Genomic DNA, 15,926 nt, shown 5'->3' on the forward strand with positions numbered 1-15,926 from the left:
GTTTCTTGACTGATTAAGAAAATGGGAGCTGCTGGGTTGGGTGTCACCTTAGAAAGATGCACTGGGCCTTTAAAGAAATGTTGCTTTGGTGAACACATCTGGCTTTGTTTTTTATGAATACTTGAAAACCAGTCTCCTGTTCCTTCTTTTTACTGTAACTCCCAGCAAGCACTGGAGAATGCTCAGTGCCTGAGCTAGGTTCCTGAGCTGGGGTAGGCACCTATTGGAAATCCTAGAGCCTGATGCAGAGAGGCTGCCAAGCACCTGCTGATGGCTTGTGATCCATTTTGGTGCATGGCAACTTCCTGTGCAGTTGGAAGCCCTCCAGTGGGAGGGTTATTAATCAGTGATCTTGAGAGACACTGGAAGCAGAAAGCAAACCTTGATAACGAGGCAGAAGACAAAGTAAAGCTTGGGCCCTAAATATCTTTAATCTGGGAAATGAGCCCGAGGCTTGTAAAACAGTCTCAGCTGTGGCCTGTTTTCTCTTCCAGCCACTCTAATGTTCTAGTTAGCACAGTATCAGTACTTTGCACTTCTGAATCCTCTTCTGTCCAAGCACTTTGGCCTTCCCAACAGCAGGCCTGTGACTTTCTTCCTCCTGCCCCCCGCTTCCTTTTCTTCGCCTTCCCAAGGAGCCTAAGGGAATGAGGTGCCCACATTCCTTTTGTGCTAGGTTTTCCCCTCCTTCAGGAAAATACTTATGTCGGCGTATGCTTAACTTAAAACCAAGGGGACTTTATCACATGCTTGATTACAGTACTGTACAGAGATGCTTCCCTGAAGTATTACCCTACCTTATAGCTGAGGGGATGGAAAGAAGGGACTTATTCCTTGTTCACTAGCTGACTTTCCCTGCAATACAAGATAAAACCCAGCCACTGCTGTTCTTGGAGTGGGGAGAGGCCTGTGCTGAGCTCCTAGTTCTTGAAGGCTGGCAAAGGCAAGGGCTTAATTGCACATTTCTGTGCTGTATTTAGGGTCTTCCCATCAGCGAGATGACATGGTCGCTAACCCATAATTAGTGGTGTGTAAAAGCCTAGCAGGGGTTTGCTGCCAATGCCGTAGTTGCTGTTTCTACAGACTCTTTGCAGCATGCACAGCGGGGTGGGGGATGGTGGGGGGGAAGACATCTGTTCTCAAGGCATGAAAGTTTAGCCTCTCCCACTACTGGACCAGCCCTCATTCCACACCTTCTCAAATTGGATCCCCGTCACTGCTGTTGCACTTACTATGTGTTGAATAAAATTGAGGTTGTCCTTTGCAGTGACCCTGAAATAGAAGCCACAAGAAGGGTTGGAAGAGGCAGTTGGGCACTCCCAGGCTGAAGAATGGTAATGGATGTCAGAGTGAACCTGTGTGCACTCTAGGATAGTGCATGGTAGCTATGCCTGTCACTGATCCAAGGCACTTCTCTCTCACTGTAGCACATCATTTCGTGTTGATCTTCCCAGTGCCCCAGGCGATAGGGCTATGTTGTTATCCTCATTGTAGAGATGGGAGGCCAGACACAGAAAGACCATGTATGCCCATGGGCATTTTTCACTTAAAATCAGTGGCAGAGCAAGGATTTGACTCTACCTCTAGGTTTCCCTGCTGCTGTTACTCAAAGCACCAGGTCCCTCTCGCCTCCACTTGCTGCCAGGAGGCTTGGGGTCATAACTGGGCCCTTTGCAATGCTTCCTTTTCCAGATCCCTCAGCTGAACTACCATCCATGTGGTACTTCAGTAGGAGTAAAGGGGCTATGTTTGGGACCATCACAATTGAGAGCTCCTTCAGTTTTAGACTCACTGTTCTCCCAATACACAGCAGTGTTGTACTTTTTCATCTTGGGATCTTAAAGTGTATTGCAAATGCTTGTTTTTGTAGGACCTACACTAAGGTTCTGTGCATACTTTTCTTTGACTTGTGGACCAGCTGGCTTTTAATTGCCTTTTTAGAAACTGCCCAAATATGCTTTGGTTCTCTTTGCAGCTGAATGCTTGCTTGGGTTTGTGGTCAACAAGAGAGAAGTTTTGCTAGCCTAGACCCTGAATGGCTCAAAGATTTTTGCAGTCATTGACGGGTTGTAACCAAACAGCCCCCAATTTGAATTGCTTCAGATTTTTATAGAAAACTTCTACTCCCTCCCCAGGCCCAATGCACTGGCTTTGAGCCTGGTGTCACTCGTTGGGAGGCAGCAGAGTTGGGCTATAACAGAAGCCCAATTTCTCCCAAACATGATACAAATAAATGGCAGTGAGTAGCCAATAGCAGCGCTCTCTAGAAAGGTATAATTTTCTTACAGTATTGAAGGTTGAGACCTGCCCTGAAAAAGGATCTGTAATGGATTCAGCAGAGACCTGAACTCCCTGTATGGAGACCTGAACTCCCTGTACGGTGCTGCGTTTAGAGATGACACGTATCGGCGGGCCCCTGCAGAGAAGCTGTGATCCTGTTTTAATATGCTTCATGGAGCATATCCGCATTGCCTCTGTGTCCTAGTGCAGAGGGAAGTTGTAGCTCTGTAACCATGTTTTCCTGCCTGTTCAGGGGTAGGCTTATAATTTCACTGTTTCAGGAAGGCGACCTTGCCAGATGTTTCCTCCAGAGCCTCTTTACTGCCTCCCTTGGAGCACTTAGGGAAAGGTGGACTGGCTGTGACCCCTCCACCAATACCTGTTTCTGAACCTCTCTCCTCTGGAGGTTGTAACCCCCAAATTGGACCCCTTCTACCCTTCATTTTCACTGTTATCTGCCAAATAGGATATGTGGGAGTTGCTGGACCACATAGCCATTCTTGCTCTGTGTGTGTGCAGCTGTGGTAAGCATGTAGATGAAATGTCTGAATGGAAAGCTAAGGAGTTTGTTTGATGCTGACACAAGGCAAAGCTGATCTACAGGCTGGAGCCTTGTGGACAACATGAACATCGGTGTTTTGAGTGGAACAGAGAGAGGCAGGAGAGGTAGTGTGGTCCAGTGGGTGAGACACTAGACCAGGTGTCGGGAGATCTGGGTTTGTTTCCCCATCCTGCCACTGCCCTTGTGTGACCTTGGACAAGGCACTTCATCTCCTCTTCCTCTTCCATCTTCATCTTCATTTTTGCCTTTTCCCTTCTTAGCCTGGACCTTCAAGATGGGAATGGTCTCTTTCACTCTGCCTCTGTGCTGAATCCAGCAGGCCCCTGTTTTAAGGCTGGGGTCCTTAGGTGTTACCATGATAGTCAGCTGTGGAGCAGGCTTACTGAGAGGTTAGTGGGACACTGCTGTAGAGATGGTGCTGGAATTACCAGGGCTCTGTGAGGATGGATGTTTTGAGGGAGTGGGGGGAGGCTAATACTTACAGGTTTATATGGTTGCTTCTCAGTCACCATAATGTTTGAGTACCATCTTTCCCAGGGAGAGCCAAGAAGAAGCAGTGAAGATTGCCAGTGGGGATCTAGGTGGAAGCTTTTAGCTCTGGTCACCTACCTATATCCTGCACGTGACAGCAGCTAAGAGCAGCAGAAGTGCAGCCAGCGTATCAGTGTCTCATGGTAAGGAATCCCAAAGTCAAGAGTCAGAGCCATGTTGCTGGGCTGAGCTCTGCAGATTGGTGCTGTGACAAGTAACAATAGCTAGTGTAGGCCTTCTACTGTGATCAGGGTTTAGTGCAGTCTCTGAATTATTTACGGAAAAGTAGGATACTGTAACAGAATTTGCATTTCAAAGAAGGAAATAAAAAGGGATGTGTGTAGCCTCTGATGACAGATTACAGCAAGGAGCTGTCCAGAACCCCCTGGTTTGGGATTAGCGGGTGTCCTGGTTAAAACAAACAAACGAAAAAAACAACTCCCCCTGCCCCCCCCCCACCCCAAACAAAAGAAAAAGAAAAAAGAGAACACACAGCTCAACCTGGTGTCATGAACATGTATGTGTTGGTAGGTGGGGTGGTTTACTTTCTCCACTGGGTGAAACTAGTGTTCCCTGAAGACCGAAGACCACTGGCATAATAAAAATACTACTTTCCCCCTCTACTTCCCAAAGCAGCATCCAGAGATAGTATGGTTTGAATATGCAGAAGAAGTTGAGGCGCAGAGCGGGGGAGTGATTAACCCACTTTGGTGCTGGATGTAGAATCCTGTCTGGGGTATTCTATAGACCATGGTCCCACAGTGGCAGGGCAGAGAGACTTGAAAGAGCTTGTAATTCTGCCCTGCAGAAAATAAGGTTATAGTAGCATCAGTGCTCATAAGTAGATCACTCTCCAGCATGTTGCTGCTCCTTTAAAAATAAAGTTTTTTTTTTTAATTTTTGCTTGAAATCTAAACCTTCACTGTAAATGAGTGGCTGTGGACTGCCCTTAAGATCACCCACCCTAGACTCTCCACTTCCCTCCTGGACTATGCAGTTGTCTGCAGTGGGTGTAAAATGGACCATGTGGGGATGGTAGTCCTCTCCAGCTGTTTGGGTCGTTCTCTTTGTCAGTGTAATATCAACTCAGATACAAGACAAGGAAGGCTCTGGTCCACAGTGCACAAAGCGGTGTGTAGGGAATGACCAAGCTCTTTGCTGTCATTCCCAAGCCCTTTCTTCAGGTCGGGGCATAGGTGTCAACTTCTATTTTTGCTGGGGCGGCCCTAAGATGATTGACATGTGGAAAGTTTTACACATGTTGGGTGTAGCCCTCTTCCTGAAGGGGGCTGTACTTGGCTTTTCTGGGTCAGGGGTACAGATCCAGCCCAGGTTGGCAAAAATTGAATGCTGCTGCCTGTTCCTTGAGGCTAGGATTTATGTGGGTGGTATCCTTTACTGGACCAACTGCATAGTTTGGATAGACTTAGACAAGCTTTTGACGGCAATGCATTCTTCTTCAGGTCTCAGGTCTGTGGTATTATGTAGGCAGAATGAGTTGTCATGTTTCAGACCAGGGAAGATTGGGAAAGCTAGCCAATGGAGACTGATACAGCTGGCACTAATTGGTTTCAGTGTTGGCATACTCTTGTCTCCATTTCCAGAGAAAATCCTGGAGAGAGAGAGAAAATAATGCAGAGGATCAAAAGGGACTTGATTAAGGTGTACAAGTCCCTTTTGGGGAGAAGGCACCTGATACTAAAAAGGGCTTTTTCATTTAGCAAAGAAAGACATAAAAAGAATCAATAGTTGGAGCTGAGGCCAGGCATGTTCATATTAGAAGTAAAGTATGAGTTTGGCAGTATGGGTATTAACCATTTGAACCAATACTTATGGATCTGATGGAGACTTATGGAGCTTCTTTGAAAACTTACGGAGCAGTGTTGACCTGAAAAGAGATGCCCTCTGTAAACTTTTCAGAGAATATAATGGCGCTCTTATGGATCTGATGTAGTTGGAGCCAAAGTGCATGCCTTCCTAGTGTAAGTTATTGGGTTAGGACAGGGGTGAACAGGGAGAATCCCAACAGCATAGACGGTTTGCTAGTCCCTTCTGACTGTCGCTAGTGAATGCCTTGAGTAACAAGGCCAGCGACTGGATGACTTTAACTACCTCAGAAGTGCATTGATTGCTTTGCAGTGAACTGCCTCCTGATGTCATACATTGCTGTGCAAAGCCCTGAGTACCATGTTGGAGGCTCTGGTAGTCTCTGACCTTCCAGCCCATACAGGGGCAGGCCTGTGATGGTATTTAGCTTAGGGGTGGGGGAGAGCCACATGCTGTGGGAAGAGGGACAGGTAACTCAGCCAGAGGCATCCATCCCCAGAATCACTGGTGAATCCATGTTCCCACATGGATTTTAAAGAGTGACGTGTTGCTGGAAGTGCCATTAGCCTGATGAGAGAGCAAATGGACCTGCTGATCCCTCATGACACTTCACAAGATGAGCCCCATTTCCTTTCGGTTTGGCTGATCCCTGGGTCCCCTTACCATCCTACCCTTCTCCACCTATCTCGGTTCAGGATGTTATCTTTCTTGTCACAAAGGAGCAGCTCCTGTGTTCCACCCCAGATCTGGCTGCATTTTGGTCCTTTGACTAATTCTTCAAGTGCCTTGCAGATGTAAGGGTCTTTTAAAAAAGAATGTGCAATAGAAAAGATTACTATTCTATTTTTACCATTTTTAGCCATTTAAAATGTGTAAACCTACAGAGCAGTGTTGACCTGAAAAGAGATGCCCCCAAGCCACTTCGTAATAAGAAACCCACAATGCTCTCTTAAGCAGCCTGGGGAACTGATTAATGATTTCTTCAGAGAGAAGGTGAATGTTGTGGTTTCAGACTCTGCTTGAATTCATCAACTCTTTTATGTAAATATTTGCAAAGCGCTTAAAAAATCTGGGGAGGCAAAATGCGCAGCTTTTTAAGACCTGAAGGAGCTGTTGGATGCTCTGTCTGACCTCTTGCAGAGCCCAGGGCAAAGGGTCTTAGTTAGCCCCGTGCGAAGCCCAAACGTCAAATGAGTGAAAACTGTTGACACTTAGATATTGACCAACCTGAACAAAGTATCGATCCTTTACAGGTTTTTTTGTCTTGTCTTGTTTTTTTGGGATGTCTGTGAATTAAAACTGTGAATCTCTTCCTAATGTTGTCAGCAAGGAGGATTTTAATAAACTGCCTTCAGATTTTAAGCAGTTTAGCAGGCATAACAGTGGTGTCTAACGCACAGAAACCTTCGTGGGTTTTATTAGATCTCCATCTCATTACAATTTCCCTGGTAATCCATTGGTCTCTCTCTAATGAACTACCAGTTATTTCTCCTGGATTAGAGTTGATATCTCACAATATACAGGGAGATTTTTATATTAATGCTGTGAGCAGCCAGTGAAAGCACATTAATCCCATGCTGTCATTGTTCTTACTAGTCCTACACTGACTTTCTCTGCAACAGCTGTGTGTGTGCATTGGAGGGGGCCTACTCTTTTCTTTTTCAGAGCAGGAGACAGACATGTTATTGGATCTGGTTGTGCTCTGGACTGTATCTTTGCAATGGTGTGGGTTCAGACTGCACTGTACATCATACAGTGTCTCCATGCCTATTCTGTTCCTAAGTAAATGCTTTAAAGTAGTATCATCCCAATTCTTATTTATGCAAAACCCCCTTTGGCAGTATAAAGGGACCTCAATGGGTGTAAGTGTACATCTAGATTGAGGGGTTTCTGGTGTAAAAAAGGCCTTTATGTAAGTAAAAATCTGGCCCGGTGGGTGTGGTTCTACACATTACTTACATGCACACATGTTGATAGTAGTGTGCAGGGGTGGGAGTTCCCTGTAAATTAGCTTGAAAGCTTGTAAAGAACATTTTTTCCAGCGACTTAGTTGGTTTAATAAGATGTATTACATTTACCCAAAGAATCGTGTCTATAAATTAGCAACACTTGTTCCTGTGAACAGAACTTGTTAACATCATGGGAAAGTAGAGCTGAAAGGGACCTCATAAGGTGGTTGCCTATAAGTATGTAAGGGGTGTACATCAGGATCTGAGGGAACACCTGTTCACTAGAGCGCCCCAAGGGATGACAAGGTCAAATGGTCACAAACTCCTCCAAGACCATTTCAGGCAGGACATAAGGAAGAACTTCCTTACTTTCCAAGCCCCCAAGGTCTGGAACAGGCTGCCCCCAGAGCTGGTGCAACCACCTACTCTGGACTTATTTAAGAGACATTTGGATGTTTATCTTGCTGGGATCCTTAGACCCCAGCTGACTACCTGCCCCTGGGGTGGGGGGCTGGATTCGATGATCATCTGAGGTCCCTTACAGCCCTAATGTCTATGAATCTAGTCCAGCCCCTTGCTCAGGATGGGACTGTCCCAGTCAAATGTCCATCTAACTTGCTCTTGAAAATGTCCAATGTTTTTAGGTTCTCTGGACTGCTGACTTTCCGGAGGTTTGCTATCTTAACAGTACTAATAACACCAATAAAATTAGCCCCTTGTTGCTGGTATGTCAGCTCTTCACTTTTTCCACTAAGACTGCCCTCCCTAACAGCTCAGGAGGAGGTGTGGTTTGCTTGGTGATCAAGTGCCTGAGCCAAAGCCCATGGAAATTACTAGATGGATTTCCATCAACTTGGGGTTCTTAGGGCCAGATCTTGTAAGGCAGAGTGCTCCAGAGAGAGACTGGATGCCAACAGGAGTTGAGGTGGCTGGTATACAAGATTAGGCCATGAGTGTCTCCTGTCTGCTAGCAGGGCTTTTGGCAAAGGTCCTCTTACAGTGGCTGTTGGCAGGGTGGACAGTCCCTGCAATGGAAGCACTTGGTCAGGTTAGATTAGTGCCCTGCCCTGTCTTAGTAACCAGTTTTCCATGGTAGCTGCTTAGGTGTTGTGGCAATGGCTTCTCTGCAGATACTGAAGCTATTTAAACAGGCAAGCATCCACTTAGATTTGGTGTGAGTGTATATACATCTCAACTATAGAGCAGTCACTGATCTTAAAAAGGGTTATCTTTCCATTTAAAATGTTATGGGGAGCCCTTCAAGACATCTGTTCTCCCCATATGATCTCCCCACCCCTCCCCCCACCTGCATGCAGCCAGGGGGCCTATGGGGGTTTTTATTGTTTGAGCTCCTTCCATTTGTAAATGCTAGGCAAACTTACTCTGCAATCCAACACCCTCAGCTGACCTGTAACAGATCTGCAATTCAAGCTAAACTTGATGGAAACCCTGAGCCATGCCTGTGACATGCTTTTGGGACTTTATGCCTGGTTAAACCAAGGCAGGAGGAGCATGGCTTTGCTGCAGAATGGCCATGTTCCTCCTCCTCTGACTGGGAGATGGGCAGTGAGATGTGCATTGCTCACAGTTCCCAGAGCCCTCCAGATGCTGTAGTAGGTGTTAGTGAGTGTGTCCACACGTGTATTTACATGTGCCTAAATTTTAATAGGCATTAGCTTAATGGGGATTAAGCAGGTTTAGGCAGGTGTCTTCATGTGCAGGCATTAAAGTGCATTAACACTGTGTGTGGACTGACTTGGGACAGTCCCAAGTCAGTCCACACAGACAACGTTAATGCACATTAACATGTCTACACATGCATTAATGTGCTTTAACTATTTGTGCCTAAATTTGCCATTTCTAATGCGCCATAAGGGCGTGCACATGTAGATGCACACCATTAATGTGCATTAATTTAGGCTAATGCGCATTTAAAGCATTACGTGTAGATGTGCTCTATCTGGTCTCCCAGCACCAAGATCCCCTAGATGGGTCCATTTTATGCTAGGGCTCACAGCCTTGGTGTAAACTGAAACCAGCCCTGCTCTCGTATAGCCAGATTCCAGCCCGGGCTGGGGAGGAGGGGTCATGCCTCTCTTCCTGTGCCCCCTCCTCTGCCACACAACACTGCTGTGAGTGATGCAACATGCTGGGTGCACCACATACTGGTTAGCAGGAATCATTCAGTTTCTTGGCAAGCTTTTGTTTGGTTATCCGATGCCTCCAAATAATAGCTGCTGATTAGCTTTGTCTTGAGAGGCTAGCATCGTTAAGATGTACAAACGCCTCTCCAGGATCTGAGATGCACAGATGCAAGTCTGATGCCTGGGAGTAACCTTACCATTAAAGTTGCAGGCAAGTCCTGGCTCAGTAGGTTCTTAAAGAGCCATGGGTGGGGGTGGAGGGGTCACAGGATCCTGTCTGAGGTGTCACAGCCAGGTGCACGTGTGCAAGTATTAGAATAACTTTGCTAGCTCGCGAAGGGGAGATGCAATTAAAAGCCTGCTCCCTCGTTACAGCGTCTTCCTCACTCCTCTTTATGCTGTGAGCTGGAAACAGCTCTTCCCCTCCGCCCCTTACATTCAGATTAGTTCCAATTCCTTGCTAGTGGGCATAAGCCTCTTTCACCAACAGTGGCCAGCAATAAGCTTTTTAACTTCCCAAATCCACTGAGCTGGTAGAACTGTGGGCTGGGGGAGAGCAGGGAGTGGGTAAAACAATAGCTATTTGCCCAAAAATCAAAAGACAAGCCAATAGGAACATCCAGCACTAGGGGCCAACTCCTCCAGAGTGCAAGTTAAGCACAGACCAGCTGTGACTAATGCTGGGAGTATCCAGGGTGACCCACTTACAGGAATAGCCCTGCTGTTCTTCTTGAACCAGATGCCAGCAGGGGTATCCCCTAGCCATAGTATGTCTGTAACCAGATACCTGTAACTGGGGAGAAGCCTTTGTACCACAGTACTTTGCACTTAAAGTGACTAACGTGCACTTGAAGGCTGGGTGGGCTGCTCTAAAAATAGGCCTCTTCCATGCAGCATAAAGCATGTGGCAAGGGGGCATAGGACAGGACCGATCTGGGCAAGGCTTCTTCCCACTTTGGTGGTTTTGTTTCTTTATACAGTGTTTTAATTTCCCATTTCAGTCCATGTATTCTTGGCCGAGAAAGAGGCCAGTCCAGCCCTAGGGTAAGTTAGGCTTCTCTCTTTCCCTTGGGGACCCTGGGACATGTTGAATAATTGCAGCACAGTACAGTTCAGCCATCCCCAGTCCATAGGGCCCCTTCCTATACTGTAGAAATATTTAAGTAATCCATGGTGACATGCTTTGCAGTGGCCACTTCTACAGCCCCATCTGTGTTAGGACCTCAAAGCACTTCTCCAAGCATTTGAGTAGTGCTTGGCTTTGCCTGGTGAGATTAAGGTGGGGTTTACCCTTGTGAACCAATTTGGGGTGGTTTGAGTGCAAGTTGAGTGAATGCTGCAAGAGGTGCAGCTCTTCTCATGGGTTTTGTAGAAGGGGAAGGTAGAACAAAGACTAGCGTAGGACGTGGGAGGCCTGGGTCATATGCTAGCTGCTGGGCAGATCGTTTTGCCCAGCTCCTTTCACAAACTCCAAAATTGCCAGCAAAGGGTTTCGTCAGCTGTTTTATTTTCCTAGGAGCTAGTCTTTGATAACCTCTTTCTGTTGGGAGTGGGTCACTGATGTACTGACTTAAACAGGATGTCATCCAAAGCTATCTGCTTATACCATGCCCATCACCATGGCAATCTGGGTGCTAAATAACTCAGCAGAGGCAGTAAAACAGCCTTCCTTTGATAGGGCTGTGGGGGAAAGGAGAAGCCTGTGTTGTGAGAGCAAAAAGGCTTTTGATTTGCTGGGTAGTGTTACTTACCTGCCTCTCATTAGATAATGTTGCTGGCTGAGTGAGTGAACCCGTTACAGTATAGGCAAACTGGAGCCCCAGTTCAACAAAGCACTGAAGCAAATGCTTAGGCCTCACAATGTTAAGCGTGGCTTTCAGGCAGGGATTTCCAATGTTGCCTAAGGGGTTTAGGTGCCCTTCTCTCATTGAGATCCAGCTTCACTTTTAAGCTCCTCATGCAGGTTCTGACCTGTAAGTGACTTATAAGTAGAGATCAAACAGTAAGCAAGGCATGTGGTCCAGCTCTTTGCCAAATTGAGGCCCTCTTTACTACACAGTTGTGAGTTAAATTAATAGTTCAGGTACACAGAGGTTTGTGGGTTGTTTCCCCCCCCCCCAGCATGTATGGAATTCTGAATTGAAACAAATGGCTTCTATGTAACCTGGGGACTAACAGGAAGGGTGATGCTTGCTGTGTGTCGGGGTCCTATGTCTGGTTAGAGTCAAGGAGCAGTACCCAAACCTGCCTGAAAGAACTGACCCCTGGCAGCCACTTGCATGAAATGTCAAGTCCTCATCAACAAGGGCACAACCTCAGCCGCTTCCTTCTTCATCACTCACGCAGGAAAGTCCAAAGCAAGTAGCAGGAATAGGCCTCCCCACTGCCCCTTCCTGACTTGGTTGCTGGCCATGGATGCTGTGAAAAGGGAGTAGGGGCAATGCAGGGCCATGACTAAAGGCCTTTGATCAGCAGGTGTGACAACTCCTTTGCCAGAGACCTCTGGTGATGGGGGAGGAGGGCTGCCCTGATGCTTTAATTATGAATGGCTGGGTTAAGCAAAAGCATTGATCCGCTCTTCTGTATCTGCAGCTAATCAATGCAGCACATCCCCTGTCTCCGCGCACAGAGCGGTTCAGGGCTGGGCACATGCCTGGCTGTGCACCTCTGTCTCTGGGATTACATTTGTGCAGGAAATTGTAACACCCCCTTGTTCCTGGAAAGAAGGTGAGGGCAGCAGCTTTCTATTGCAAGTAGGATTCATCTCTGAGCATCTGTCACTTGCACCCTGTCAGCCTTTCCTAGCTGCTGTTTTCCTTTGCAAGGAAGGGAACCTGATATTGAGAGCTAGCGTGGTCTGTGGGGGTCTGAGCATGGAGCCAGAAGGCTGTGTTCCCAGCTTGTATTTGATTGTTGCATACTCCCTTGAGCAGCCCATACAGTCCTTCTGCCTCAGTTTCCCACACGCAGAGCTGAGACATTACACCCTAGAAACTGAGTGAGCAGACTACAGACACAGCTGTCAGGCCACAGAGCACTTGTTGCTTGCGTCTGTAGGCTCAAAGCCAGGCCCTGTGGTGACTTTCTGCCTGTGAACATGAAAGTTTGGCCTGTGTTTCTACTAACCTTGACTCTACTTGGCAGCTTCCTCGAGGAAGTTTTGGCTTCTGGGTTCCGTGGCCGGAGCAGCGAGAGCTCTCATGTTACGCCGAGGTCAAGCAGCAGACGGTGAACCCAGGAGGGAAGAGCACTGCTTCCCGTCCGCCACTTCCACAGTCTGACCACATGTTTGATAGCAGAGCTGGAGACTCCTACTGTCCATCCTGCTGCCAGCTTGGCTACTCCCATCCCCCAGGACACAGGGAGGGACTCTTAACATGTGCATAAAGCCTTTAGGAAGTGACTGACGTGGGCCTCAGACCTGGGGCTTGCATGAAATGCAGCACTCTCATTGCCTCTGCCGTGGGTCGTGGAACAACACATGGATGGATAACCAGGTTCTTGGCTTGAGATGGGACTTCACAGCCTTGCTCCCACTAGTGCTGGGGTTTAACACCTTTGAAAATTAGCTTCTTCTTTGTCCCTTAGCGAGCACATAATTAGCCTGCTGCAGAGTCCACCAGTGTGTATGTGCGTGTTGGTTCCTCCAACAGGAAGCCAGCTCTGATGGACACCGGTAGCCTTCCTTGTCTGTATATTTTGATGCTTATTAAATGCCCCTCTTGAACCAAATTTCTGTTGTCTTTTAAATGATTCCCTATTTAATCTCCCTCTTTCCCTTCCCTTCAGAACATCACTGAAATCCATTTGCAAGTTGGCCCTGTTTTTCAAAGCTCTGCATCCCCTGGAAAGTAACACTGTTGTCTGTCTCTGTCCCTCCTTTTTCCCCCACCTTTCCTTTCTACTCCATAAAAGCCTACGTGAATCCAGTAATACATGGATGCTCTGGCTGCAGTGAGTGTTTTGGAGTTGATGGACTGGAAAGCATGGGGGACTTGAAGTGTGAACCCACAGCATTGGATGTGCTAGGTTTCTGATCACAGCACTGGGAGCCAGACTATAGTGAGCATTACCTCTGGTTCTGAGGTTGGTATGGAACCAAATTAATTGCTTCCAAGAGACCAAGGCTGCAACTCCTTCCCTCTTTCAGTGCCACTGTGAGGCTGGCATAGGCATGCCATTCCAGCTCTAACTTGCTGCCAGAGTCTAGGTATCCATAAGGAAAATCTTGGAACCAGGTCTCCTGGAAGCCAACCAGTGAGATCATAGAAGTAAAGTCCTAGATCCAGGTTAAGGCCAAGATGGTACTCAATGCAACGATCTATGCTGGCTCCTACTGTGGTCCCCAGAGCAGCTCTGGAGGTGCAGGGTGATGCATCCCCTTGAGCATGTTGTATTCCTCAGAGCTAATGTCCCAGGGAAGATGAGCACTATGTTGCAAAGGTCAGTGTGGAGGCCACCGGCAAATGGTGCCACTATGATGGTGCCCCTTGCCATTCCATCTCCTCTTGGCCTAGTTGCTGCCAGCCTGTCTGTGGCTCTCATGGAGCTTGGGTCACAAAGGACAGGCCCAGAGCAGGGTCTGTTTTTCAGAGCCAGCAACTTGACAGGTAGGATTTCTCCTCCACAGTGAACGTGAGGTAGTGTCCCGCGGATGTGAAACATGAGCTTGCATTGATTTTTTTCTCTTCTGAAGGGCAATCCTCACATGAATTGGTTGATGATTATTCAAGCATTGGAGACTTCTTTAAGGCAGCCTGGTCTGGTGGGGTTAGGACCAGGAGCCAAGACTCCTGGGTTCTCATTCCAGACCTAGGAGGGAATGGTATAGGGAGTAGATAGTGGGGTGGGCGCCAGGTCTCCTGGGTTCTCTCTCCTTCTCTGTACAGAGAAAATGCATAATTTCCTGCAGGTCCCTTTTCCCCCTGCCTGCAGTTGACTTTTCCCCACCATTAATGGGAACACCTATTCTGCCCAGCTTCCCAGAGGGCTCCAAGCAATAGCTCATGTGCTGCTGTGGATGGAGGGTACATGAATTCCCAGTCAGTCATCTGGCAAGGAACATTCTCATCTTGGAAAACTTGAGTCTGGCTTTCATCCATCCTCCAGGCAGTGCCAGAGAGCTGATGGGTAATACGTATGCCGCAGAGCCATTCCATGACTTGCGTGAGAACCGATCAGGGCTCCCATACCGCTGCCCTTGAGCGTTTCCTTCCTGGTCTGTGACCTTGTGTATTGTTAGTGACGTTAAGGGGGTTGGCACAATTTTTATTCCATTGCCTTAATCCTAGAGGCTCAGGCTTCTAGGAAGTGGGTGCTGTTTACCCTGCCATTCCCTACAGCAATAATGTCCTGTGTAACATGACAGCCCTTATCAGACAATGGAGTTCAAAGGTGAGGCTGCCACTGTTGCAGGAGAGAGATTGTATGGAACAAGATTTCCAGCCTAGATTGGATGTGGCTGGGTGGCTGGAACCTTATCGAGCAGCTTTGCTCCGTCACAAAGAGCTGCATATTGTAAGAAATTGCATTTCCCGGACCAACACCTCTGTGGTAGCTTAAGACAATCTAACCACTTACTTTGCTATATCAACCCCTCTGGAGTCAGCACCAGCCCTAAGTGCCCCTCTTCCAGTAGGGTGTTTTTTGCTGTCTCTTAATGCAATTTTTTTATATGCAGGCAATTCATGGGCTGAGTGAGACCCACATGAGATCTCCTGGATCCCTCACAACTATCAAACCATATTTTCCACCCAATATGGAAAGAAAGGAGCTTGTTGGGACCTGGTCTTGAATTGGAGCTAGTGCCCTGTAAAGTTGCCCCCTGAGTGACTGAAGCATTGTGGCAAACACCCAGCTGGATTTAAGTGCAGCCCAACCACAGGGCATGGGCTTGAGCAGTTAGGGCCAACCTTTCTGGCAGACATGCCACAAATTAACCCTCCCTCCCCTGAGTGCTGTTCCAATCCTTTTCCCTTACCCCATCTGCTGCTCAGCTTCCTGCTCCCTGGCCAAGCTGCTGTTCTGCTGTCTGCTTCATGCCTTATGCTCCCTGCTTGCTCTGCTTTCATAGATTGTAAGGCTGGAAGGGATCACGGAAGATCATTGGGTCCAGCCCTCTGCACTGAGCAGAAAAGATAACTGGGGGTCAGGTGATGCCAGCAAGGTGACTGTCCAGTCTCCTCTTGAAGATTTCCAGAGTAGGTCATTGTACCACCTCTGGAGGGAGCTTATTCCACAGTCTGGACACCCTGACTGTGAAGAAGTTTTTCCTAATGTTAAGCCTGAATTGATCTTCCAGCAGTTTGTGGCCATTACTCCCAGTTTTCCCCTCAGGTGCCCTGGTGAATAGTTGCTCACCGAGACCTTGATGTACTCCTAGTGTAGCAGTAAACTACTACTAGGTCCCCTCTCAGCCTTGTCTTCCTTGGGCTGAAGAGTCCCAGATCCCTCAGCCTTTCCTTGTATGGCTTGTCATGTAAGACTGATCATATGGGTGGTTCTTCTTGGACTCCCAAGCTTGTCCACGTCCTTGTTAAAGTGTGGCGCCCGGAACTGGACACAATACTCCAGCTGCGATTTCACCAGTGCTGAGTAGAGCGGAAGAATCGCCTGGATTTTGCTGCAGATGCA

At 47.6% G+C, this 15,926-nt stretch overlaps 1 protein-coding gene across 2 annotated transcripts in view; it reads left to right on the forward strand.

Annotated features, from left to right (window-relative positions):
* The window catches only part of VPS45 (vacuolar protein sorting 45 homolog), a 67,441-nt gene that overhangs the window by 37,059 nt on the left and 14,456 nt on the right, over nt 1-15,926 (forward strand). The window contains exon 15 of one of the 2 annotated variants that reach the window (XR_002104887.1): nt 12,438-12,840. Coding sequence is in view for 1 of the 2 variants with exons in the window: in XM_019556213.1 (XP_019411758.1) it covers nt 12,438-12,525 (88 nt within the window). In the remaining variant the exon portion in view is untranslated. Of the gene's footprint in view, nt 1-12,437; nt 13,026-15,926 lie in introns of those variants that run through there. The other variant, XM_019556213.1, reaches the window with a different exon arrangement.

This window comes from Crocodylus porosus, unplaced genomic scaffold (assembly GCF_001723895.1).
Source record: "Crocodylus porosus isolate Cpor-Errol unplaced genomic scaffold, CroPor_comp1, whole genome shotgun sequence".
NCBI lineage: Eukaryota > Metazoa > Chordata > Crocodylia > Crocodylidae > Crocodylus > Crocodylus porosus.